We start from the raw sequence: 27,992 nt of genomic DNA on the forward strand, positions 1-27,992 counted from the left end.
GGTGTGGGGAGTGCGGTCCGCACCTGGGTGACACCTGGGGGTAGCGGCACCGCTAACACCACCCACTGCCCTGTGCCTCGCGCCGAGGCTGTGTCCCTCAGCGGAACAGAACGAAGCCGCCTCCTCCTCTCTGTTTACATCCACGGAGGAGCCCGAGCTCGAGGGACACACACCGCTGTGTGTGTGTGTGCCTGCTGTTCTGACTGAGGTCTGTTAGGGGGGGTGTCTGTACTGCTGGGGTGGGGCTGCAATGATAGAGGCAGGGTCTGCACCGAGGTGGGGGTGATCTGTACTGAGGGAGGGTGATCTGTACTGAGGGGGGGCTATAGTTGGTGGGGGGGTGGGGGGGGGGTTGACACATTTCTTTATTTTTTTCGCACCGGGTGACACCAACCCTAGTGACACTACTGGGGGAAACCAGTGTGTATATATCACTGCACAGAGGAGTCTGAGGTAGAGACAAACTATCCACCATCATGGATTCCAGTGCCATTCTATGAATGCCTGTGTCCCAGTTTTGCAGCCACTAAGGACAGTGGAACCCAATAAAAAAAGTAGTTGAATGGCCTAACTGTAGCCAAAAAGATTTTCTGTCCGGCACATTTATAAAGCAATGCTGTTTTCCTTAAAATATGCTTTTACAAAATTTGTAATGAAGCAAACTAGATCCGTGACCTATTTTTAAAGTGGTTTGGTACCTAAAAATGAAAGTTCTTGTTATTAAAATCAACAGATAGCATACTTAAACGAACCCTGAAAAAAAAATATTATTTACTTACCTTTTTATTTCTGATGTTTCAGCTGACTTCCGGGTTGTCCTCCCGTGGGAGTAGGCGTGGCTATCGTCCTCGCAATGGTCCCTGGGAAATTTCCCAAGAATCCATGGGGGTGTAGTGTCACATTATGCTGCCTATCACAGGATGCTGCGGAAGTGACGTTTTCGCCAGAAATTGCGTACTGCGCATGCGCCGTGCGTTCCAAACGCTAGCGCCGTGCGTTCTAACATATGTTCGGCAATACAGTTAAGCAAAAGCATCACAGAATGTTACGGAAGTGACGTTTAACTTTTGAACCAGCGAAACCATCACATAATGTTACGGAAGTGACTGTGCAGACAACACAAACACTGGGCGTTACAACACCAATACTTCCCTTGTTACCTCGTATCAGTTTTTAAATAACCATGCTGAGCTACGTGTGCTGTTAGGTTATGGAGTGCTGGGACTTGTAGTGCCTATGCTGAGCTACGTGCGGTCTTCGGTTATGGAGTGCTGGGACTTGTAGTGCCTATGCTGAGCTACGTGCAGTCTTAGGTTCTGCATTGCTGGGACTTGTAGTGCCTATCCTGAGCTACGTACGGTCTTAGGTTCTGCATTGCTGGGACTTGTAGTGCCTATCCTGAGCTACGTGCGGTCTTAGGTTATGGAGTGCTGGGACTTGTAGTGCCTATGCTGAGCTACGTGTGCTGTTAGGTTCTGTATTGCTGGGACTTGTAGTGCCTATGCTGAGCTACGTGCGGTCTTCGGTTATGGAGTGCTGGGACTTGTAGTGCCTATGCTGAGCTACGTGCGGTGTAGTGTCACATTTTGCTGCCTATCACAGGATGCTGCGGAAGTGACGTTGCCGCCAGAAATTGTGTACTGCGCATGCGCGATGCGTTCCAAACACTCGCGCCGTGCGTTCCAACATGGTTTCGGCAATACAGTTCAGCGGAACCATCACATAATGTTACGGAAGTGATGTTACACACAACACAAACACTGGGCCGTTCGTTACAACACTAATACTTCCCTTGTTACCTAGTAGGTTTTGCATTGCTGGGACTTGTAGTGCCTATCCTGAGCTACATGCTTCAATGTTCAGTGTCCTCATCCTTATCCCCGAGCTTCAATGTTCAGTGTCCTCATCCTTATCCCCGAGCTTCAATGTTCAGTGTCCTCATCCCTATCCCCCTGCTTCAATGTTCAGTGTCCTCATCCTTATCCCCGAGCTTCAATGTTCAGTGTCCTCATCCTTATCCCCGAGCTTCAATGTTCAGTGTCCTCATCCTTATCCCCGAGCTTCAATGTTCAGTGTCCTCATCCCTATCCCCGAGCTTCAATGTTCAGTGTCCTCATCCCTATCCCCATGCTTCAATGTTCAGTGTCCTCATCCCTATCCCCCTGCTTCAATGTTCAGTGTCCTCATCCCTATCCCCCTGCTTCAATGTTCAGTGTCCTCATCGAAGCGGGGGATAAGGATGAGGACACTGAACATTGAAGCTCGGGGATAGGGATGAGGACACTGAACATTGAAGCATGTAGCTCAGGATAGGCACTACAAGTCCCAGCAATGCAAAACCTACTAGGTAACAAGGGAAGTATTAGTGTTGTAACGAACGGCCCAGTGTTTGTGTTGTGTGTAACATCACTTCCGTAACATTATGTGATGGTTCCGCTGAACTGTATTGCCGAAACTATGTTGGAACGCACGGCGCAAGTGTTTGGGACGCATCGCGCATGCGCAGTACGCAATTTCTGGCGGCAACGTCACTTCCGCAGCATCCTGTGATAGGCAGCAAAATGTGACACTACACCGCACGTAGCTCAGCATAGGCACTACAAGTCCCAGCACTCCATAACCGAAGACCGCACGTAGCTCAGGATAGGCACTACAAGTCCCAGCAATGCAGAACCTAAGACTGCACGTAGCTCAGCATAGGCACTACAAGTCCCAGCACTCCATAACCTAACAGCACACGTAGCTCAGCATGGTTATTTAAAAACTGATACGAGGTAACAAGGGAAGTATTGGTGTTGTAACGCCCAGTGTTTGTGTTGTCTGCACAGTCACTTCCGTAACATTATGTGATGGTTTCACTGGTTCAAAAGTTAAACGTCACTTCCGTAACATTCTGTGATGCTTTTGCTTAACTGTATTGCCGAACATATGTTGGAACGCACGGCGCATGCGCAGTACGCAATTTCTGGCGGAAACGTCACTTCCGCAGCATCCTGTGATAGGCAGCATAATGTGACACTACAGGGGACAATGAAAGTTTTTCCTTCCTTGTCACTGCTCTCACTGAGCATGTGCAAGATGGAGCGGAGCATGCTGGGAGCCAGACGTCATCATATACCAGGAAGTAAATGCCTGTTGGCTTCAGACGCCCACAGTTAAAATGGAAAACGCCAGAGCAGGTTTTTATAAGTCATCCTGAGGAAAAGATTTGTCGCGCCGGGGGTCAAATAAACGCCGGACGTGGATGCCAATCGAAGGTAGCACTCGCCCACCAGTGAGACAGGTAAGAAAAAAATTAAAAAAGAGTGGAATCCCGCTTTAAGGACTTGTAAAGGCTCAAGATTTTTTACCCTCAAGCATTCTAAGCATGAAGGCAAAAAAAACCTGTGTGCAGCAATGTGCACTAGAGCAGTGGTTCTCCCTCCTCATTGGCTCCCACTACTGTCAATTACAGCCAATGAGGAAAGAGCAGGGGCAGGACCAAGCTGTGCTCTGTGCACACAAGCAGCTTCTTATGGGGAAACTTGGCCAAGAGGGAAGGGCCGAAAAGTGGGGCTGCTCTGAGAAACCATTGCATAGAGCAGGTAAGTATTATAATATTATACTACTATACTGGGTCCCTCACTAGAAGGATAACGTATTTTCGTTTGCCAGCAACATGTGTCCTGGCATTGACTATAGAGTTGTTTTTGAGGGTAAGTGGCATAGAATACTTTTTTTTTTTTTTTTTTTTCCCTCCACCAGCTCTTTTACACATTACACACTACTCTTTAGTCTGAAAGCCTGGAGGGAAGTTGCTGTATATATTGCAAGGCCCAGTGATTCTCGTGGTTCAGGCCCAGTCCCTAGAATTCTGTTAAGCAGCAGGCTGTAATGTAGAGACTTTGTGGCTTAGGATAGACCATACAGCCACCAGTCCCAATCTCCTGAAGAACCTCTGTCGCTGGTTACCAATGCCTCCTCGTCCATGCTGGCTGCTTCTCCTTCCATTTACTACTTTCCATCACCCTGAGGTTAACACAAAGGATTCCACTGTAGAACCTCACTTCCATTCTATGGACTAATCATTGTTACTAAATCAGAACTCTACTTGAATAAATGCATATAGAGTAACAGTTCCTTTTTATTTATTTTTTTCCCTGTTAAATGTTGCAATTAAAAAGTCAGGAAAAAAAGTGTAAATGATTGCATAATGGCAATGTTTTTAAAAGTGGTAATTATCTTAAACTCCTTCCCTTTTTTTGTTTTAAATTTCTGCAGAGATGGTTTTTAAAATTGAATTCCGGGTATGGCATATTTTTACATAGATGCATCCAAGCTGACCCAAACTTAAACTATGTAAATACCATACCTGGTCATTGCCCCTGGAAGCTGTAATTCATTGAACTAGACACCGCTACTCAAGTAATCATTTACTAACGAGTCAAGTACTGAGCGGGACCACTTAATGCATTGTGAACACGTCAGCCGCTTGGCATGGGTGCCATTCAGGAAAAGCTTGTATATTTTAAATGAAAGCAAAGCGTTCTCTGCACGAGATGTAGAGCCAGGATGGTGACGTCCATTGCCAGACTCTTAGACATCCACAACCTTCCTTCTAAGGGCCTCTTTGGACTTTGGCATGTTGACACCACACACGTTAAACAGTACAACTGACCTTTGATTCCATCTGAGTTTTAAATTTTTTTTTCACCTGCAAACTGCAAATGGGGCGGCACAGCGGTGTAGTGGTTAGCACTCTCACCTAGCAGTAAGAAGGGTCGCTGGTTCAAATCCCAACCACGACACTACCTGCCTGGAGTTTGCATGTTCTCCCTGTGCCTGCGTGGGTTTCCTCCGGGTACTCCGGTTTCCTCCCACAATCCAAAGACATGCAGGTAGGTTAATTGGCTTCTGTCCAAAATTGGCCCTAGTATATGAATGGGGACCTTGGATTGTGGGCGCCTTGAGGGTAGGGACCAATGTGAGTGCACAATGTACAGGGATGGGGTCTATTGTAGACACTCACTCAGGTTGAACTGGATGGACTGGTGTCTTTATTCAACCTTACTAACTATGAAACTATGAAACTCTTTTTTTGGTTTTGTCCTGATAATGCTCCTGTACGGTATTTATAAATGAGTGATTTTTAAATGATAATTTAAGATACTGGATCAATCAATAGGAACAGACTAAAAATAGACTTATTCACCAGATGTATTCATACAAAATGTGTGTATGTATATAATTTCCAGCACTCAGATTTTTCGCCAGTGTCTAAGGTGTTGGTCACGAGTGACGATGTGCTCTGCGGAGCTCCAGGAGGGATCCACGCTGTATTTAAAGAAACCTCCACAATCAGATCCATCCTCGCCACTGAGGCCATAGGATGGTGCCTGGACCTCGATGCAAGAACGAGGTTTTGCCTGTAATGCTTCTCTTTGAGAGCTGGACCCTAGGAACCAGGACTCTTTTTGGTCTTGCTACATTTCCTAAAGTTGTCTTGAGGGGTGCTATACAAGGCCCAAAGGAGCGGAACCCCTTTTAAAAGGGCCCCAGTCTTTGAGCGTGTTTAAACGCAGCCCGCCGTGATGGGTAAGAGTTGGATCTGTCTGTTAAATCAGCAGTATCCTGCAGCAAAGACAAGGTAAGGGAAGAAGCTTTGCTTTTTCCTTCAATATACCTTATATGCCTTATAAATGTCTCCTCTATAAGGAGTAACTTACACTACCTATGATGTGTCTTAGTTCACCTCTGTCTCAGAACATGTGTGGTCCCAGCGGCTGAGGGGGTTCTTACTTAAATAGATCTTGTGGGATTTGGTAAAAAGTACAGCAGTTGCTAATACAGAGATGTGTATAAACTTCTATATGGGCAGTGGCTGATTGGTTGACGCAGCTGCTTTAGCTGCATGGTTTAATTACAACCCAGCACTTCCACCTGGTAACATTGGGAAACGCCCTAGGGGGGGGGGGGGGGAGAGAGAGACTTCTGATGTACTCAGAAGTCTGGCAAAGGGAGATTCAGGACAAATGGACTCTCTCCACAGTGTCTCTAGGATACAAGCTAGAGCTTTGAGAGTTTCCACCATCTCGTTTTCTGAGATCAAACGTTCCCAAATATCCAGGGAAAAGGCAATCCCTGTTGCAAGCACTAGACCGATTTTTATTGGCTCAAGGGGTGATCAGACAGATTCCCAAACAAGAGCAAGGTTTTGAGGTTTTACTCAAACCTAATTACGGTGCCAAAGCCATATGGGGATATCGGACCAAGTCTAGATCTACGTAATCTAAATCGGTTCCTGAAAATATGCTCCGTTTGCATGGAGTCAATCAAGTCAGTCGTTTTCATCCTGCAAGGAGAAAAACTTCTGGCATCCATCGACATCAGAGATGCATAGCTGCTTGTCCATATATTTCCTCCTCACCAGAGGTTTCTGCGGTTCAAAGTAGAACAGAAGCATTTTCAGTTAATAGCCTTGGGTATTCACTAAGGTATTAGCCCCACCTCTAGTCAGGTTAAGGGCACAGGGCATAACTGTCTTGGCTTACTTGGACGATCTATTGTTAATAGACCAGTCAGTGGCTTGTTTGAAGCAAGGTGTAGCCATCACAAGCAGTTACCTGGAAGGTTTGGGTTGGATTCTCAACCTAAAGAAATCCTCCTTAAAGCCACTAAGAAGGCTGGAGTATCTGGGCCTGATCATAGACACAGCCCAGAAAAGGGGTGTTCTTGCTTTCCCGCAAGGATCAGCTCCATACAGGAGCTGGTGAGGATGATCAGGTTGAAGAGAAATCCTTCAATTCGCCTTTGCATGAGGTTGTTGGGGAACTGCTTCGAATGAAGCTACCATCTTCCCTATGCTCAATTCCATTCAAAACTGAAAGCAGTATTCTGTCTGCTTGCAACAAAATAATTCAAGCTTTGGACTTGCCAATGTGGCTGTCCCCATGAGTGTCCCAAAGCCTCAGTTGGAGGTTACTATCTTGGAACCTGCTGAAGGTAAAGTCCTTCAGATCAGTTATCTGGAAGGTAGTAACGACAGATGTCAGCCTTTCAGGCTGGGGAGTAGGAGCCTTGCCCATCGACATCTTAGATTCCAGCAGTGTATCTGGCTCTAGAAACCGGGACCTCCAGGTTAAAGAATTGTCCTGCCAGGATCCAGTCTGACAATGCCACAGCTGTGGCGTAGATCACAAGGGGTCACCAAGAGTCTCTCAGCTCAGAGGTGAACCAGATTCTAACTTGGACAGAAGAGAATGTCCCATGCCTATCGGCAGTTTTCATTCTGGGAGTAGAGAATTGGCAGGTGGACTATCTAAGTCGCCGGCAGTTATTCCCCGGAGAATGGTCTCTTCACCCCAAGGTGCTTCAGGCTGTTTGCCAAAGATGGGGGACTCCGGACGTGGACCTTCTAGCATCCAGATTCAACACTAAGCTAGTCAACTTTGCATCCAGGACAGGGGACCCACTCGCATACGGAACAGATGCGTTGGCGACCCCGTGGGATCAGTTTTTACTGATCTATGCACTTTTCCCTGATTCAGTTGCTACGTCAAGTTCTTTGCAAGATCAAGCTGGAAAGAAAATCGGTAATACTGGTAGCACCAGCATGGCCCAGAAGGTCATGGTACGCAGAGATCATAAGGATGGCAGTGGAGGGTCCAGGGCTCTTCCCACTAAAGCCAGACCTGCTATCTCAGGGGCTAAATTTAACGGCTTGGCTATTGAGACCCACATTCTGAATAAACGTGGGCTTTCCAGGTCAGTTATCTCTACTTTCATTAATGCTAGGAAGCCAGCTTCTAGAGATATATATATATATATATATATAATATTATAGAGCCTGGAAAGCTTATGTTTCCTGGTGAGTCCAAGGGTTGGTACCCTCGGAGATGTATCATAGGCTGAATTCTTACCTTTCTACAATTAAGCGTAGAGATGAAGTTGGCCCTGAGTACTATTAAGGGCCAAGTCTCAGCCTTATACATTTTTATTTCAAAGACTGCTTGCTATGCATTCTTAAGGCCAGGGTTTCATGCAAGGGGTGCTGCGGATTAATCCACCAGTTAAATCACTCTTAAGCCCTTGGGACTTAAATTTTTAGTTTTTGTCAGTGTTACAAAAACGGCCATTCGAACCGTTGCAGCATGTTCCCTTAGTCCTTCTGACTAGGAAGCTGATATTTCCGTTTGCTATATCCTCAGCAAGGAGGCTTTCAGAATTGGCTGCTCTTTCTTGGAAAGAGTCATATTTGATTATTCATGAGGACAGAGTGGTGTTACGCCCTCGTTCAGGTTTTTTGCCAAAAGTGGTTTCAGGCTTTCATCTGAATGAAGATATTGTCCTGCCAGGGTTTTTTCCCCAAGACCTTGTTCCAGGGAAGAAAGGTCACTACATTGTCTCGATGTAGTGAGAGCAGGGAAAATGTATTTAAGAAAACTGCTCCGATTCGTAAGACTGATGTCTTATTTCTTCTGCCAGAGGGTCCTAAGAAGGGACAGGCAGCGTCAAAATCCACCGTTGGCAAGTTATAATTCTAACTTATGATTTAAAGGGAAAGATTCCCCCTTTTCAAGTTAAGGCGCACTCTACCAGAGTGGTTGGTGCTGCTTGGGCAGTGCGTGACCAGGCCTCCTGGTCTCAAATCTGCAAGGCCGCGACTTGGCCTTCAGTACATACATTTGCAAATGTTATCAAGTGCATGTAAGATGGAATGAGGATATCGCCTTTGGGTGCAGTGTGCTGCAGGCAGCAGTAGAAGTCCTCAGGTCTGGGGGTTACCCTATGGGTTGTGTCTCCCTCCCCTCAAGTAGCATTGCTATGGGACATCCCACCAAGTAATTAAGACTGTGTCCTATGATGTACGATGAAGAAAATAGGATTTTTAAAATGGCTTACCTGTAAAATCCTTTTCTAGAAAAGATAGGCTGCTTGGACACTGGGCAGGTCTAGGAGGGGGGAGACCTGCCTGTCCATTACACTTAATCAAGTGGCAGTGGCAACCTTAAAGCAGCAGTTCCATTTAAGCCCCCCTCACTGTTAATGCAATGTGACCACACCCACAGTCTTGGTGTGGTGCTGCTCTGTTGCCACATACAATTTTTATTGGGGGGAGGACACGTGTGTGTGTGTGTGTGTGTGTGTGTGTGTGTGTGTGTGTGTCGGTATCTGCCTTGATTCTAAATACCATTTCGGACAATAGGCTCATAAAATTATGATGGGCCTAACCCAGAATGTGTATTGATTGGGGTTCTGTGCCACCTGGATGGCTATCTGGGTGGATGTTGTATTGCCTTCAGCTGCTAGGACAGAGCCTGAGGCCTATCCCAGGGACATCTGGCTGCTAGGCTGTCTGAGGGCCTATCCAGAAGCAGGAGAGCAGCGCAGGGTTGGGACTGTGGCTTGCAGTCAAGCCAGAAATTACTGTTCTGCCAGCCGGAAAATATGCCGTAGTCGTAGGTAGAGGGGAAGCTGTCGCCACTTAGGGACCATCCACCTTGTTACCAGGGACCATCGTGGGTAGCTGAAGCAAATACCAGATAATCTTGCCAACTGGGGATGGTGAAGAATTGGGATACTTCAGCAGGTGTCAAGCCAGGGCCAGCCAGTGGAGGTGACGCTTGCAGAGCAGACTTGTGTGCCAAGCCAGGGACTGAGCACACCGGTGGGGTGACACTTGAGGAAGATACTCGGTGAGAGGATTGGAAGAGCTCAGGCAATCCCAGTGGCAGTGGATCAGCAGGTCTAGGTGATAGACTGGGAGCTCAGCTGAGTGAAGATCGAGAGAGGAGATTGTGGAGAAAGTGAGTTCATTGCAACCTTTGTTAGAAACGGTTCAAGATTGTTGCCATAGGAAACAGCGTGTCTACACATGCAGATGTGGTGTCTGGCTGGGTGCCTTTCCCTGCATCTAACATTACAACTACTAAAGGGTGTCCTAGCCCCAAATCCCCTCTCCCACAGTTCTTGAATCCAAAGAGATTTATCGTCTCTTAACAGGAGTATCTGGCACCCATTAATCTACCTTACATTGCACCCACCATGCCTCGTAACCCACTCTACACAGGATGTCAGCTGTCCCTAACTCTTGAGGTCACCATTAGGTCTGGAGAGGCTCGGGACTTAGGTGTGTTTATGATTTGACTGCACATCCTAGGGGTGTGTGTGTGTGTGTGTGTGTGTGTGTGTGTGTGTGTGTGTGTGTGTGTGTGTGTGTGTATATAATATATTTTAAAAAAATGTGAGAGTATTTATAAAAATGTATATTCTATCTTTTTATGTGACAACACTGAAGAAACTGATACTTTGCTACAATGTAGTGAGTGGACAGCTTGTATAACAGTGTAAATTTGCTGTCTCCTCAAAATAAGTCAACACACAGCCATTAATGTCTAAACCGCTGGCAACAAAAGTGAGTACACTCCTAAGTGAAAATGTCCAAATTGGGCCCAAAGTGTCACTATTTTGTGTGGCCACCATTATTTTCCAGCACAGCGTTAACCTTCTTGGGCATGGAGTTCACCAGAGCTTCACAGGTTGCCACTAGAGTTCTCTTGGGCTCCTCCACCTTCTGTTTGAGGATGCCCCACATATGCTCAATAGGGATTTAGGTCTGCAGACATGCTTGGCCAGTCATCACCTTAAGTGCTCATGCACACGGACGTTTTAAAAAAACTGGCTGCAAAGCTAGCTCCGATGCCTGGAAAAATTGTTGTTAAAAACGTGATTTTTACCGCGTTTTGCATTGGCGTTTTTGCGCGTTTTTTAGCGTTAAGTAGCTTTTTTTAAGAAACACATCTCTTGGCTATAGGACTCAGAAAACAAAGAAAATATGTTGCGCGTTTATGCGCGTTTATGCGCGTTTATGCGCGTGTTTGTGCGCATTTTTGCGCGTTTTCCCGCGATTCGCGTTTTTACAGCTCTAGCTCCACGCCACGGAACGCACTGGTCCTGGGTTTTTTTTTTTACAGCTTAAAAACGCCTATGCCATTTGCAGCTCAAAAACGTCTAGGTGGGCATGAAGCCATAGACTAACATGGACAGCCGTTTTTAAGCTGCAAAAAAAGCTCAAAAAAGCGGCTGTAAAAACGTCCGTGTGCATGAGGCCTTACCCTCAGCTCCTTCTTCTTCTTCTTCTTCTTCTCTTTTTTTTTTTTTTTTTTTTTTTAGCAAGGCATTGGTTGTCTTGGGGTTGTTATCATGTTGGAATACTGCTTTGCAACCCAGTCTCCAAAGGGAGGGGGGATCATGCTCTGCTTCAGTATGTCACAGTACATGTTGGTATTCGTGGTTCACTCAATGACCTGTAGCTCCCCAGTGCTGGCAGCACTCATGCAGCCCCAGATCATGACACTCCCACCACCATGCTTGACTGGAGGCAACACACTTGTCTTTGTACCCCTTACCTGGCTGCCACCACACAGGCTCGACATCATCTGAACCAAAATGTTATCTTGGTCTCATAAGACGCATAGAATGCATTAAGATAAAACCACCTGCCTTTACAACCAGATGATGCACGAGAAATCCCGCAAAACAGTTTGCTAAAGACGAGCAGATTAAGGACATGGATTACTGGAACAATGTCCTGTTGTCTGATGAGACTTTACAACCACTTTAAGGTATGAGAAACCATATTTAAAGAGGTTGTAAACCTCCCTGCAGTACTTGTACCTATAGGTAAGCATAGAATAAGGCTTACCTATAGGTACTATAAATATTTCCTAAACATGCACCGTTTAGGAGAGATTTACTGTATACTGCGCCAATGTCTTCAACGCATGCGCTCTGAAGGAATGGCCGCTCGTGCAGTTTCTTCAGGAGCGAGTGCCATGACTGGCTGCTCCAGGAGTGGCGTCACCTGGCCCCACAATAAAGGGGGCAAACATGAATGCGGCCTGCAGTGGGGACAGCGCGGGCTTCATTTGCAGGCAAGTGCCACATAATGTGCTAGTATATGATGCATGCTAGCACAATATGCCTTCCCTTTGCAGGGAACCCCCCCTGCAGGTTTTACTTCCTCTTTTAAGAGGGTTGCAGTAGGGTAGAAGTTATTTAAATATAAAGGTTTATATAAAGTGAATCAAACTCTTCCAGCACAGCCAACGCAATGTAATGGTGTTTTGGTTTACTGTTCCAGGTTATTGATGAAATCTTAAAACTTAATGAAGATCCTAAAGTCCATGGAGTTTCCCTTCATTTGGCTGACCCCAGCCTCAGAGTTCTAAATGCAGTGACACCGGACAAAGATGTGGATGGGTAAGAATCATATACTGTACTCCTTTTCCAGCTTCTGATTAAGAAAAAAATGAAATCTAATTTTGCAATTTTTTTTATTTATTTTTTTGTTTTGTTTCAAAATTAAATCTTCCACAAAATTTGCCTAGGCAATGTAATTCTGATACCTAAACTGCACATTTATTAGCCTCTTTGTCCTGCTGGGCCCTCATCTACTGCTACCAGCAGTCATGCCAACAAGCTCTGTCATTCAATTCCACAAACTGTGTGCCAAACTTCTCCTGAACACTGTTGCCATTCCTGCTTCAGGACTACATGTCTCTTGATGCATTCCCAAATGACATCAAGGCACTACTTGCCTTCTCCAGCAAAAATTTTAGTGCCTGCTCCATGTCTAATTTACTGAGCCTGGCAGATTTAGGCCAAGAGGAGGAGTTGCTCTCCTTGTTCATGGTGGGATTCAGGGCCACTCACTCATCAGTGCCCATCAAATTCAGCCTGGCCCGTGCCCATCAAATTCAGCCTGACCTGTGTCTGAATCTGGGATTTGACTATTCCGTCGCGCCAGTCCTACTCTCACTCGGTCCACCGCCTCCTCCAGCAGCATTGTTACAAAGTCCCAGATCCTATAATTCATCTTGCACTGATTACATTTGCCATTGGATCAGTGTTCCACCTCTCACTAAAGCCGGGACTTTGTTAGAGCACCGCTGGAGGAGTAGGCGGACTGAGGGCAGGACTGGTGCACCAGGATGACTGCCCCTCAATGGCATGTATGCCCTCTCCTTCCCGCACACGCACTGCCTGCCTCAGCTCCCATGCTTGGCGTCGGTCCTGCAGGACAAGACTTCTAATGGCAATGATCTCCCTGCGGTGGAAAAAGTACAGGAACATCGTTCTTGCAGGACTTGGGCCCTGCTCGTCATGTGCAGGATTAAGGTGATTATATATAAGGTGAGTAGCTTGTCATTAGCGGGCTTATGTCAGAGGGGGAGAACTGAAGAGCATATAGACAACAGAAATCTGTACCTGTTCTAAAGCTTGCCTTGAAATGTATGTAGTTAGAGTGTAATGACAAGTAGCAAGGAAATGAGACCTAAATTATGAAAAGGGGTTTCTCTAATCAAATCTGTCAATTTGTTTTACCTTTAGGGTCACAGATATCAATTTGGGAAAAATGGTCCGTACCAATACTGAGCAGGGTTTAATTTCACCCACTGCTAAAGGTGTTGTCCAGCTCATAGAACAAATGGGTAAGTAATTTATTAAAGAACTATCCTACACGATCCATTGTTGGTCCGGAGTGTCCTAGTCACTAAATACAAAGTGGAAGGGCTTGCAAGAGTCCAAGTAAGGGAACAGACAGCAGTTAATACTACGTTCAAAGCTGAGCATAGCCTGCTCTGTGCAGATTTCTTCACCTTTTTTTTTTTTTTTTTTATATCGCTCAATAGTTCCCCCTATTGGGGATGATGCAGAAGATGCTCAGGATCATGGCCTACTGTTCAGCTTTTACATCTTCAGTAACCTAACCACCCAGGGGTCCGAGTTATTGGACTGTTTGACTTTGTCTTTTTCTTGTATGCACCCAGTTTCTTGAGATGTTGGGCCAAAGTGAGATCGCCACGATGTATTACACTTTTGTGTGTGTTGAAAAACTACCAATAAAAACTATTGAACCCGAACTATCCTACACCAAAAAACTTTTTGGGCAAAGTGCTGTGGGTAACTTTTATTTATTTATTTTTTCCCCCCTCCCTCTACACTGTGCACATCCTGTTAACGCTTTTCAATGATGGTAGGACCACCAGGAATGATTTCAATGAAAAAAAAAAAAACCTTTTTGACATTACGGGAACATATTCAAGACCAAATCTAGTTTAAGTGTTTGGCGTTTAAATACATTTTTTTTTAATGCCTAAGTCCAGGATTCTTGAGACTTGAAATCCATTTGTTTGGCCAAGCTGTTCCAAACAATTTCCTTCACGAACAGGTGTGCTTGCTGTGACCACTGTATAAACTGGATGTAGCATTAGCTTACATACAGTATACAGCACTGTGTTCTGGCAGCAGGACTAGAACTTCCTCTTCAGGTCCCGGCAACAAATTTATGTTGGGTTGAGTACCTGTGATGTCGTCTGCCCACCTCTCCTCCACAGCCAATCAGAGGAAGCCTTGTATGTTTTGATGGAATACAATGTTTCCTGTATAATGCCTGAGCAGCGCTCAGGCTGACCCAATTTTGTTCCAGGAGCTGGATGGGAAGTCTCCATCCCACTGCCGGAGCATGGTGCTGTATACTGTACTGTGGCTGATGCTTCATACAGCGCTTTTAGCGGGCGCATCAGTGAAGCAAATAGTTTATTTGGACCCACTTGGTCCAAACAAATGGTCACAGAAAAACAGGAATTGTGCTTTAAAGACCACCTGCCCAAAACAATACCCATAAACATTTGAGTGATTTAAGAATTGAGCAACAATCTGACAAGCTATAAGAGATCAACGCAAGCTGAGTGGGTGAAAATTTTGTAGACTTCCTTACAGTTGGCTTTCTAACAATGAGTGTGGATCGGAAAATGTTACATTACAGTTGATATTCAATCTATGTCCATGTTTGGAGAAAATTGTATTTTTCACAAAGTAGTGATTGGGAATAATATCTGCTTGTATCTATTGAAGGATAAGTTCACCTTTGGGTGACCCCACCCTGTTTTCAGGGTGGAACATGTAACCTGTCCCCAGTCCCCAGCCACTGCGTTATTTATTTTAATGTGGCTGCGTAGGGTTCCGCCCACGCTGCCGCGTCATTCAGTCAAACAGCTGTGTATGAATGAACGACAAGCCCTGACATCCTTTGCCGCTGTTGCGTTGTAATTCTAAATGAACTACCATGGCAATGCGGAGCGCCGTGGTCGTTCTTTGATACTTTGTCAGTGTGTCTGCCTGCCCATATGGGATATAAGGGCACGCAGAAAGATCTGCAGGAGACCTGCATGGCACCAGAGATCTGCTAATACCTGCAAAAAAATGTATTTTTTAAAAAAGTGAAATTATCCTTTTCAAAGTAGTTGTAAACCCTTAAATACCACTTTTACCTCCGGGTACTGGAATATCTCCTAAACCTGCATGGTTTAGGATATATTCACCATATACACTTGCGCCAATGTAAAAAGGCACGATCGTGTTTCTACAGGGCCCATGCCAGTTGGCTCCCGTGTGACTCTGGCCAGTCGCAGCCTGAGTCCACGGCCCCGGAAGGAAGAGGGGTCAAGATGGATGCGGGGACTTCAGGGACATTGCGGGCTTCGGTTGCAGGCGATGCATACTAGCCCATTTTTGTTTTTACTTTGCAGGGTTTACTTCCTTTTTAAGTTCAGAGGGGAGAGTAAAAAATACACCCCAACTTTAGGATGGGGGGGGGGACCCTTGCAGTGGGCCCTACACTGCAAGGGTATAAATGCTCTCATTAACTCTCTAGGGGTTGGATGAAGAGGCTATATCCTTTACCTTACCCCTTGCTCTGGATCTCCTTGGTTTTGTGCTATGGACAGTCCTTCTGCGCCATCACATACAATCCAGGACAAATAACCCTGCATTGTATGTGAAAGAGGCAAATGTGTGACTGCGGATGGTCGCACAGTTGGAGAGCATGCTGGACCGAGGAATAAGGGGCTGGCTAAATTAAAGCAAGCCATCTATGACCAGTTTAAGTTGTAACTTTTATCCATCTTCATCTGTCACTTCATTCACTTCCAGCATCTTTGTGATTTAGGCACGGTTCACACTGGTATGATATGAGCTATACAACTGTGGAGCTGACTTTTCCCTGCGACTTCATGTCCCACTTCAATGAACGCAAACTGACTTTTATCCTGACAATATCAGGCCCTTTGAATCTGGTATGAATCTTGAGGAACCCCTTGCCAAAAAAAGTGTGTAGGGTGCCCCCTCCCAATACCATACCAGACCCTCATCCAAGCACGCAGCCTGGCAGGTCGGGGTGGGGGGGAGGTTAGGTAGGTAGGTGGGTGGGCAGATGAGCTAGCGCCCCCCACCCCCTCCTGGATCATTCCAGGCCATGTGCCCTCAGCAGGCAGAGCTGTGTCTGTGTGAAAGAATCTTGTCCCCACTGATCGGGGCATGATGGGGCGGGGGTCTCCGGATGACATCACCGGATAGCCACCCCCCATGGCTATATAAGTAATGGCACCATAGCTAACGTTTGCGTCTGGAGAAGAAACGGGAATAAGATAGCGGGGAGAAGAAATCTGAGGCAGATGCTGCAGTTGCTTTAATAAGACTGTTAAAACCTGTGTTCTGTTTTTTTCTTTGACGCTTTTTTGGGTTAAATGGGTAAGGGTACATTGTACCCCATACTAATTCAAATATAATGGGGGGGGCTGCCATATTTTGATGGGAACCCCATACTATATATTTTTTTTTTTTTTGGTGTAGGGTTCCCCTTTAAGAGCCTCATGGCACAAGTTGCATGCCAAAGTCTGATCAGTTAAGATGATGATTTGACTTTAATGAGATTCAATGGGCTGGAGTAAGACCAAAGTAGTGCAGGAACCATTTTCAAAGTCAGAACAGTTAAGACGGCTCTCATAGGGAACCATTGGTTTATACACGTCATGCAACATGTTTTACCAAAGTCGGAGCGTATATTGTACCAGTGTGAACCCAGCCTTACTGTTGATTTTTCTACTAGTAATGGTGTATTTTTCATTGATATGTTTATTTTCCCATCTGGTTTGTTAGGAAATTCAAAGGTCTATGTTTATGGGTTTTTACAGCTGCATATCATAACAAAGCTTGTCATAAAATGTAATGTACAAAACAGTTTCTGACCTACTCTATGTTAACTGCCAGAATTCTTGTAAAATATTAAAATGCAGCAACGTTGTAAAAATGGCAAAATGAGCTGTATCAAGAATAACCATGTTTTTAGACTTCGGTATTCTGCTATCAGTTAAAGATGTTTTGCTTTTACGCGAGTCTAAATTGCAGTGCTATGTGATTGTAGCTGTCTGGCTGACTACCAGATTGTAATGTGTGCTAACTGGAGAATAGCAATGGATTTCACATCCCTGAATATCAATCCAATGTCTGGGTATCTACTGTACATAACATTATAGTTACATTTCAGAGTATTTGTAGGATCGCAGATTGTAAGTTTAAAGAGGAGAGAACCGTATGGAGTTATGTAGGCTATATCTATTCATTAATACATCTCTAAAATAGAATTGCTGTACTCTCCCGAGGGCTTTCACACTGGAGAGGTGCGCTGGCAGGGCATCACAAAAAGTCCTGCCAGCAGTTTGGTGCGGTGAACTCACTGCTCCTCCACTGCTGCTCCCCATTGAAATCAACGAGGCAGTGTTGCGATACCGCCAGCAAAACTGCTCCGCTAGAGGCCAAATAGTGCCGCTAAAACTACTCTAAAAATAGTGCCGCTTTACCGCCGACGCCTCCCGCGGCTCGGTGTGAAAGGGCTCTTATAAGGTACTTGGGCACTTCCTCCTGTCCTGATAAGACTTCACTACAGCGGTTGACACCTGGCTTGCTGTGTATCATTCTGACGAAAAATCGTTTGTTCGTTCTTGTTCGTCTGTCTGAAAGAAGCAGAGGCTGAGAGGCTCGCAACCTGAAACCACATCTAGGCAATGAAGAGAGGTCTTTCTGGTAACTAGTGCTGCACAGTGGAATGGGTAAACGGTAATAGAACAATTTCTTGAGGGAGGCAGTTAGAAACTACCCTTTTTGAGCCTCAACACTACCTTGTCAGCATGCAGAACCAGAAAGGGTAGGGCTGCAATTTCAGCCATTCACTTCACATTGGTAATGGCTACAAGAAAAGGAGTGGATGGAAGATGTCTGTAATGCATTCAAACAGAGGCTTCAGAATAACCAGATTCAGATCACATCAAGTCACAGGGGAACAAATGGGGTGCTACATGGAAGACCCATGTGCAAAGGTCTTAATAAGCAAATGAAAGGGCAGCAATTTCTGAAACAGAATAAGGCCAGAAACCTGACCCTTGATGGTGCTGAGAGACAGATGTTGGTCCAGACCCAGGTGAAGGAAGGATATGGTTTGTCCCACAATGATGCTCTTTGGGTGCAAGCCCAAAGAATCACCAATGAAGTATGCCTTCCATTTCTGATGGACTTTGGAAGAAGTAGATTTCCCAGCTCTAGTAGTAGGAATTGGACTCTGAGATGCCACCTGTCCCTCAGGGCCTGGTGTTGAACAGCCAAACCAATTTAAACCAGCAGTCGTGAAACAGGATGGTAAATTGGTCTTTGGGACAGAGTATCTTGAGGACCTGGTAAAACCTAAGGCGCTTACCCAGTGCTGGGGCAGACATATAGTACCTGAGGCGAAAATGCCAAAGTGGGCACCCATATTATTATTATTATTATTATTATTATTATTATTATTATTAATATATATATATTTTTTTAAGCAGCATTGGTTACAGGACAGTGGGGGCACACCTTTTTATGCAGAGGAAGACTTGTCTGAGGATTTAGCAGACTTTGCCAGACTATGGGTGAACAATGAGGTCAGAAGAGTGGAAAAACATGAGGGATGTTTAACTGATGAGGAAGAAGGCTGCAGTCTGTTTCTTAGGCTTCTCCCACTAAGGAATTTAAGTGTTCGTGCCAACAGTAGTATTTTGGAAGATGTCAAGAGCTGGTTTGAAGAGACACTGTCGCTCGGTCCATGCAGAGCAAATTTGTTTATCTTGCACAAAATGCATGTGAATTGACATGCCACATTCAAAAATGCAACAAGAAGCTTATAGCAAACAGTTACAGCTACTATTTATTTTATATTTATTACGTAATCTTACCCAAAGGCCTCACTCTGCAAAAACAAAAGGGCATTGACATTAAAAAACCTTAAGATAACCAACAAACCAGCATGGCAAGATACAGAATAAAAGCCAGGGAGTCTGTCCATCACACCCCAATTAAAAATTAGGTGGCTCCAAAAGCTTGTACAAAAAGTACGGTTTTCAATTTCTTTCGAAATTTCAAAAAGCCATTCTCCATTTCAGAGGCAAGGCGTACCAAGATTCATCTCCTTGTACTTCACTTGTTATCCCTCCGCATGTTTTCTTTTTAAATTTTGGAATCCTCAGTATGGCCAAGTTTGCCGATCTCAAGGATCGGGTAGGCACATACTTGACAAATTTTTCCTTCAGATACTCTGGGCCATATCCATGCAGTGCCTTATGGACAAGACATTGGGTTTTAAACAGAACCCGTTCTTTCACGGGCAGCCAATGGAGGGCTCTAAGGGATGGAGTGATGTCGACTGCTGATAATGGCATTGACAATGGCGATCTTGTCCGATTCTGTGATATAGCAAAAAGTCGCCCTCAGGAGTCTCAGGTACTCAATATGTTCTATAAGCAAAGAATCCTCCTAAACAGCAGTTAATTGGTCAAACTCCATTAAGAGACAATCGGACATGGTTTGACAGTAAAGTCATAGACGAAATTAAAGGGCAGGCCCCACCAATGCGAACCACACTCTAAAAAGGGCTTTCAACTGGTTATTGGTTGGGTCCTTAGAGAGGCAGAGGCAGAATAAGTGCATTCCTACAGCAGGATACTGTCAAATCCACAATTGGAATAGAGTACTTCTGAAAAAAACGGATTTAATGATCATAAATATTTTAGGGAGAACAAATGGCTTGGCATGGCGTTTTCAATGTCCATGGAGAAACGACTGAAAAGGAGATTCAAAGGAAAAGTCTTTGTGGTATTAGGAGTTTTAAATGACTCAAGACTGGAAATGCTGGTAGAAGCAACAAGCTGACACTTTTATTTTCGAAGAAGAAAAAAGATGCTGGCAAAACATTGTTTCCCATAATGGTTGGAAAGTATTTTATATATGAAAGTGGTGCAAGAGCCTAAATAGGGCTTCGTATCTGCCTTTCAGTCCTTAAACAGCAGAGCTCAGTCTGGGTGTTGCAACCAGGTGTGCTGGAGCATGCTGGAAGAATAGAGCAGAATGACCGAGACAAGATTATCAGTCTGCTGGTTCTGCTTTTTTTTTTTTTTTTTTTTTTTTTTTTTTTTTAATGCATTCTAGTGGAAAAGGAACGGGTCGTTTACAGTTAAGTGTCCTCCAAGACCTTTAACTTGAGGTAAACTGCAGCAGAGAAAAATTGGGTCTGCTACTCTGCAAACAAGGCTGTGCTACATGTAAACCTCAGTACTGCATTGACAGAAATGCAAATAATTTATTTAGATAAAACCGCTCCATTATTTGCATTTCATCCAGGGACGTACGTGTAGGGGTCGCAATTGCGAACCGGCTCCAGGGGGCCAGTGCACCCCCTGTACACCTGGATAGGAGGGGTGGTGGAATATAGAGGAGCCTCTCCCTCCCTCTTTCTTCTGCAGCCTCTCAGCGCCTGCAGGAGGAAAAGGGAGGGGATTGGTTTGCTCTACATGCTGCTCCTCCTATCCACCACCTGCTGTGATCAAATTATTGTGCTCTCTCCTGTCCCCCCTCATCCTGCAGCGCTTCTGGGTTCTCTCCTCCCCTCTCACGGTTTACTATGCTTAATTTTGTGAATAAAATTAGGGGGAAAACACTGCGCTAAAATTAAACATGTATAACAAAATGGCCTCAACAGCCAGGAAATAGCAGCTAACACCAAAAACAAACAAAGTTCAGCATGCAAATAGAAAAAATATGTGTAGCGCTTGAATAATAAAAAGTGTAATTAACATGGATTACAAAATAATCAAATATCAAAGATCATATAGTGAATAATATAAGAAAAAAGTCCATAAGGTGAGAACCAATTTCACAATAAAGCTGGTATGAAGATGGCTGGACCGTCATAGGCAAAAACAGTTCATTGAGCAGATGTATTCATATAAGCCAGCTTGTCTGTAAACATCAAAAGAGGTAGATAAATACTTCTTACCAGCTGTGTTGGACTCACAAAGTCATGTGACAGTTGAGTCTAAAAAGGCTTGAGGTCTCGCTCTGGGACCAAGGGGTATGTGAAGGGAGGTCCAATAAGCTGGTGGAGGAACTTCAAACGGCTGTATACTCAATGGTGTGTTTCACGAATGGAACATCCAGGTAGTCCAAAGTCCAGCTCAGACACGGCCCATTATACCGATAATCCAATCACCCCAAGTGGGGGGGGAAATGTTTGGGGGTTAAGCCACAAAGAGAAGAAAAAAGAAGAGAAAGCTCCACATGGTGCGGGTCAGGCGGTATAAAATACGAATTTATTAAAGTCAAAAAGTAATTAATGACTTAGGTGATCACAAAAATAGAATAAAAGGGGGTTTAAAAAAGCAATGTGGGGTACCAACAGCTAGCCCAACGCGTTTCGACTTAAAAGTCTTCGACAGGGGCATGTTGGAACCCACCACATTGCTAACAAATATATAAGGAGTCAGAGACAGTTCCGCCTACAAAGGGGCGGAGACTCCTGTCACGGACCGCCTTTTCCAATTACAATGAACAATAAGATCGGGTCAAGATAAATATGTTCAATCGCACTAAACGAATACACATGTCATCTAATATAACTTTTCCAATCACACAGGCAGTTAGTTCAGATTTGATATTAGTAAAGGATAAATCAAATAATCTATGCACTCAGTAGGCCAGTTACATACAATGTATGTAACTGGCCTACTGAGTGCATAGATTATTTGATTTATCCTTTACTAATATCAAATCTGAACTAACTGCCTGTGTGATTGGAAAAGTTATATTAGATGACATGTGTATTCGTTTAGTGCGATTGAACATATTTATCTTGACCCGATCTTATTGTTCATTGTAATTGGAAAAGGCGGTCCGTGACAGGAGTCTCCGCCCCTTTGTAGGCGGAACTGTCTCTGACTCCTTATATATTTGTTAGCAATGTGGTGGGTTCCAACATGCCCCTGTCGAAGACTTTTAAGTCGAAACGCGTTGGGCTAGCTGTTGGTACCCCACATTGCTTTTTTAAACCCCCTTTTATTCTATTTTTGTGATCACCTAAGTCATTAATTACTTTTTGACTTTAATAAATTCGTATTTTATACCGCCTGACCCGCACCATGTGGAGCTTTTTCTTCTTTTTTCTTCTCTTTGTGGCTTAACCCCCAAACATTTCCCCCCCCACTTGGGGTGATTGGATTATCGGTATAATGGGCCGTGTCTGAGCTGGACTTTGGACTACCTGGATGTTCCATTCGTGAAACACACCATTGAGTATACAGCCGTTTGAAGTTCCTCCACCAGCTTATTGGACCTCCCTTCACATACCCCTTGGTCCCAGAGCGAGACCTCAAGCCTTTTTAGACTCAACTGTCACATGACTTTGTGAGTCCAACACAGCTGGTAAGAAGTATTTATCTACCTCTTTTGATGTTTACAGACAAGCTGGCTTATATGAATACATCTGCTCAATGAACTGTTTTTGCCTATGACGGTCCAGCCATCTTCATACCAGCTTTATTGTGAAATTGGTTCTCACCTTATGGACTTTTTTCTTATATTATTCACTATATGATCTTTGATATTTGATTATTTTGTAATCCATGTTAATTACACTTTTTATTATTCAAGCGCTACACATATTTTTTCTATTTGCATGCTTAATTTTGTGAATGAAGGGGAAGCTCTGTATAGAGTGATTCCTATTGCTGTTCATTCTGTGCTACAGAGATTTAAGTTAGTTTAGTTGAGAGCAGTGTCCTCAGTCTCCTTTCTATCGCAAAGAAGGAACATCCAAGGTCTATTTAGCCCCCAGATACTTCACCAAACTCCCCAAAGGTGGACTCTGGGGGGGGGGGGATGGCAAAAAAATATATAAAGAATCCGTCGCCAGTGGCAGTAACCCCAGGGTGGAACTGGGCCCTGGTATTCTGCCACTGTGGGGGGGCCCTTTTATGGCTTCATGCATCGGGGGCCCTGAAGGTTCCAGTTACGACTGATTTCAGCTGTGTATTTAGGCAGTCGCCTTGAGTTCAGTTTCATTGATTTGTGATATTTTAAGATGTGCCTGTAATAAACCACCTCCCAGGGGCTTGCATGTCACTTGGTTTTTATGTTCTGTAGTAAACTGACTACTATCCTGCAATCCCAGATCAAAAAGCGTAAATATCGAATGGGCAGTGGTGACGAGCTTCCATTTGAATTTAAAAAAACTTTTAAGATAGAACAAAATAAGAGAAAAGCATGCCCATCCACAAACCATTTCAGTAGTCTATAATTGTGGTGCCTCACATTTGTGTATTAGTCTATGTAATGTATATAATATTATTTATTTTTTCTTTAGTGAGCAACTCATTTGATGGGAAGAATGTGTTGATTGTTGGTGCTGATGGTTCCCTGGAGGCCCCCCTGAGCTATCTCCTACAGAAGAAAGGTGCTGTGTCTACATTTTGCTCCTGGCAGTCTCAGCAGCTGCAGAACAAGGTACAATGCTGAGGATGAGATGTATAGCAGCTGCACCTTCCTCTGTGGAATAATAGCAGCTGCTGTCTGGAGTCATTCTAGAAATGTTTACCTAAGATGTATAGCTGCTGACCTTGGCATGTTTGGTTTTAAAGGGAATGACTTGTGTTATTTTTATATAATCTCTGCATTTAGAAATGAAAGAACCTTCCCAAGTGCTTGTATCTGAAACTGGCAAATTACATAATTGTACAAGAACAGTTAATATGTTTTTTTTTTTTTTTTTTTTTTTTTTTATTCTTATAGTTGAACGTTTCTGCATTAGGTTAGAAAAGTTTAGTTCATGTTGCTACTTATACATCCCTTGTATGTAATATGTGCTATTAGCATAGTGTATTGTAAAAGGTATGCACACAAAGTTTATTTTTAGTGTGCTGGATACATAGAACTTTTTTTTTTTTTTATTTTTTTTTTTTTTTATTCAGAATAGTACCACTCTACACAAAATGTGCTAATGTGAGATGGGTAAGAGAAGGATGTGTCTCAGTCCCGATCAAGTATATATACAGTGACGGTGGGTTCTGTCACATTCTACCACAATTACTTATCGCCCAAGGTATTTTGTGAGTCACATCCCAAAAAATTTATTTTCATAAACATTTATTTACAGAGATTTCACACATACCAAAACATGAGTATCATAATCTATCAACAGAAAGTACACACGTCACACTACTGTGTACGAGTTTGGGAAAAACCTTGCATGAGCCAGATTTATCCATGCTAATATCCATTGGCAAATATTTGGAGGATAAGTAATACGTTTCCCCTTGGCTAAAAAAAAATAAATAAAAAAGATAATGAAACAAAAAAAAAAAATATGGTAGGGGGATGAATGCATTGGAAATTTTAAGTGCACAATTGGGCATTAAATGTCTTTAAAGAACCCTAACTGTTAACACTAATAGACTACGATCACCCTAAGGGCTCATGGCTACACTGTAGCAAGTGTAAATGCTTAGGTTTCCGTGTATGTGTTTTTTTTTTTTTTTTTTAATTCCTTACGACTGGCAATAGACAGTTCGAATGCTGGACCGGGTGAGATTCGAATATAGCAAGTTGATCGATCAACTTTGGTACAATCAGCCTGCTGGATTTTGCATGCAACTATTGGTAGCGGCTGCTGTAGTTGCTAGCAATAATCACTGTCTTCTACCAGCGCCCCCCCCCCCCCCCCTCAAGAGAATATAAGTAGCCTTGAACCTGTGCCAAATGGCTGTAAATGCATGCAAAACGCAAGGATGTTTTGCATAGAAACCTATTACGAAGCAAATATGAGGTGCACCAAAGCATGATTGAGGAGTGAAATTACAAAAAAAACAGCTTTTTATTCTGCCTGTGTTTTTTTTATTTTTATTAATATATATTCTTTTTTTTTATTTTTATTTTTTTGTATATGAGGAGTGACGTCTTGAACTATTAGAGTCCAACTTTATCTGGTTAATAGAGTGAAATTGCTCTGGTTAGGTGGCTCTCCTCTAACAGGACCCTCATCCTGTGTGGTCTTGGAGTCCTAATTAGTTATTAAATTCATAGGCAGGATAATGTGAAGTAAAACTGCCATTGCTTTTCAGGAGATTCAAACAAACCCAATTCATCAGGGATAGAGCAAAAACGAGGAATGTGAAATGTGCATAAACAACTTTTATTGGTTCATGATTAAACAACGTTTTTATATTTAAAAAAAAAAGCAAGATGTGAGGATAAAGATTTTCATCTATGGTTCCAAAACATGGATTACTATAAACACGAGAGAATATTTTAAACTGTATACTGATAGATGGCTATAAATCTAGACACGTACTTAAAGTGATCTGTAAACTATCACCCTGTAAAACACACTTAGTTTAAAATAGAAATGAAAGGCAAAACATTTTTGTATAGATATAAAAAAAAACATTGTTTTTTTTTTTTTCAAAAATGTTCGCATTCCCTCTGTTCTCAGCTGCATAAGAGCTGGGGGGAGGAGAAGCAGCAATACACTGAGGTTCCCAGTGAATGGTTGTGGGGGTGAGTCAGGACAAGTCTAGCTCCCAGTATAGCTAGAGAACTGACCATGGTGTGTGGTCGGTTTTTAATAGGAAAGCAAGGGGACTGTAAGCCCTTGTACACACAGTCGGACATTCCGACAACAAAATCTGTCGGATTTTGTCCGACACTTGTGTTGCATACACACGGCCGAACAAAGTTGTCGGAAAATCCGATCGTTCTGAACGTGGTGACGTTATTTCGTTAGCCTGAATGTAGTTCCGTTGTAAATAGCCAATAGCTTTGGTCTAGGAATTTGATCTGAGCATGCGTGGCACTTTGTCCTATCGTTTGTAGAGAATTCCGATCGGACAAAGTCCCATTGGACCATGTTGTCGGAAAATTTTATAGCCCAGCTCTAAAAATTTGTCGGTCGGATATTCCGATGGAAACAGTCTGATGGAGCCCACACACGGTCAGATTATCCAATAACACGGTCCGATTGGACATTTTCCGTCGGAATGTCCGACCGTGTGTACAAGGGCTTTCACATAACCGAATACTTTCTCATACAAGTACATGATAAAACAGGCACATATTAGGAATATGAAGTGTTGGGACAACAAACGCTTTAAATTTAGTAACAAAGTAAAGATAGAAAAAAAGATTATATAATTAAAAACCTGATATATTTGAATGTCTGTTGGCGATGTCAGAAGTCTGAGGACACCTTGCTACACATTTTTTGGGAATGTGAAGGGCTGAAAGAATTCTGGACGATGGTCTCTAAAACGGTTAAAGAATTTACTGATGTGTCTCTGGAAGAAAATCCTGCAGCGTTCTTACTTCATGATATTCCTGTATCCATTGAAAAATATAAAAATTCTTTACAAAGACACCTGTTGACTGCAGCGAAAGCTTGCATACCGGTTCTGTGGAAGACTAATGTATCACCAACAAGGGCACATTGGTTTGCAAGGATAACAGATTCAGCAGATGGAAAATCTTACTTTGAGGTTGAGGGAGCAGGATGAGAAATATCGGAGAGTATGGGCTCCCTATATGATATATAGGGAACAGAACCCTTAAAGATTAGAGCAAAAATTCTGGGGGTGTTTAATATTCCCTTTTTTTTTTTTTTTTTTCTCCTCCTATACCATCTTTCTATTTATCTTATTGGTTTTTTTTTGTGTTTTTTCTTTTGGTATGTTTCTTGAGGATAACCAGAGAGGATTCTGGTTAAGGAAAAATATTACAAAAGTTGAATTGTTATGAATAAGATTATTACGAAAGTCTGAATAAGTATGAAAAGTTGAAGAGTAGGAGCTTGAATAAGTACAACTCAATAGGAGTCACTAAGGCTGTGTGTTATTGATGTATTGGTGAAAATCAAAACAAGGGGGGTAAAACCATGCTGAGACCTAAAAATACATATAATACAAAATCAAGAACAAAATGGGTATTAATAAAAAATATATATAAAAAATTACAGTGAATATTGAAAATCACAAGGCTGCTACTCCACTGTGGGAAACGCACACAATCAATGGAAATAAAAGAGAGCTTCGCCAATAAATAAAAAAAAAATATCTTATAAGACAGCACTACATTCATCACAAAGTCCCTGACCTATTAAATTAATAAAAGTCCATAGCGAGAAGATCTTTGTGTTGAAGGAAAATCACTTATCTTCAAAAGCAGACACACCACAGTGATTCCACACATCTATTACTAATGTGCCCAGCCACCGACAAAAGAATGCGCTTACCAGATGGTAGAGCGTAAGGAACGTTATGGTAAAAGCCAGTTGCAACCTCCCCAATGGTGCCCCCCCATTGAAAACGTTGCGTCTGACGAAACGTGTCTGGAGGGCACGCTGTGACGTCACCACGTTGTACGAGAGGAGGATGGGCTCCTGAGTTGCCAGCCGGCTTGTGTCTATGCGATCAAACTAAAGGAGTATTGATGATTTTACACTGTGGGAAGCTTCTCTCTCTCTCTGTTTCTGAGCATTGTCATTGTGCGTGAATGGTAGTGTGGAGCATCATAAAGATCTACAATATACGAAGCGTTACCCCTGAATTGCAAGACATCTGGTGTAGGCGAGAGGTTGCGACTGGCTTTTACCATAACGCTCCTTACGCTCTACCATCTGGTAAGCGCATTCTTTTGTCGGTGGCTGGGCACATTAGTAATGTGTGGAATCACTGTGGTGTGTCTGCTTTTGAAGATGAGTGATTTTCCTTCAACACAAAGATCTTCTTGCTATGGACTTTTATTAATTTAATAGGTCAGGGACTTTGTGATGA

General features: G+C 43.5%; 1 protein-coding gene across 2 annotated transcripts in view; it reads left to right on the forward strand.

Annotated features, from left to right (window-relative positions):
* The window catches only part of MTHFD1L (methylenetetrahydrofolate dehydrogenase (NADP+ dependent) 1 like), a 377,119-nt gene that overhangs the window by 31,548 nt on the left and 317,579 nt on the right, over nucleotides 1–27,992 (forward strand). For both annotated transcript variants that reach the window (XM_077486370.1, XM_077486371.1), the window contains exons 5-7: nucleotides 12,122–12,240; nucleotides 13,372–13,472; nucleotides 23,537–23,676. In XM_077486370.1, the coding sequence (XP_077342496.1) occupies nucleotides 12,122–12,240; nucleotides 13,372–13,472; nucleotides 23,537–23,676 (360 nt within the window). The remainder of the gene's footprint in view (nucleotides 1–12,121; nucleotides 12,241–13,371; nucleotides 13,473–23,536; nucleotides 23,677–27,992) is intronic.

Source organism: Lithobates pipiens, unplaced genomic scaffold (genome assembly GCF_037356315.1).
Source record: "Lithobates pipiens isolate NorthernLeopardFrog02 unplaced genomic scaffold, aLitPip1_a1.2 Scaffold_18, whole genome shotgun sequence".
Taxonomy (NCBI): Eukaryota; Metazoa; Chordata; class Amphibia; order Anura; family Ranidae; genus Lithobates; species Lithobates pipiens.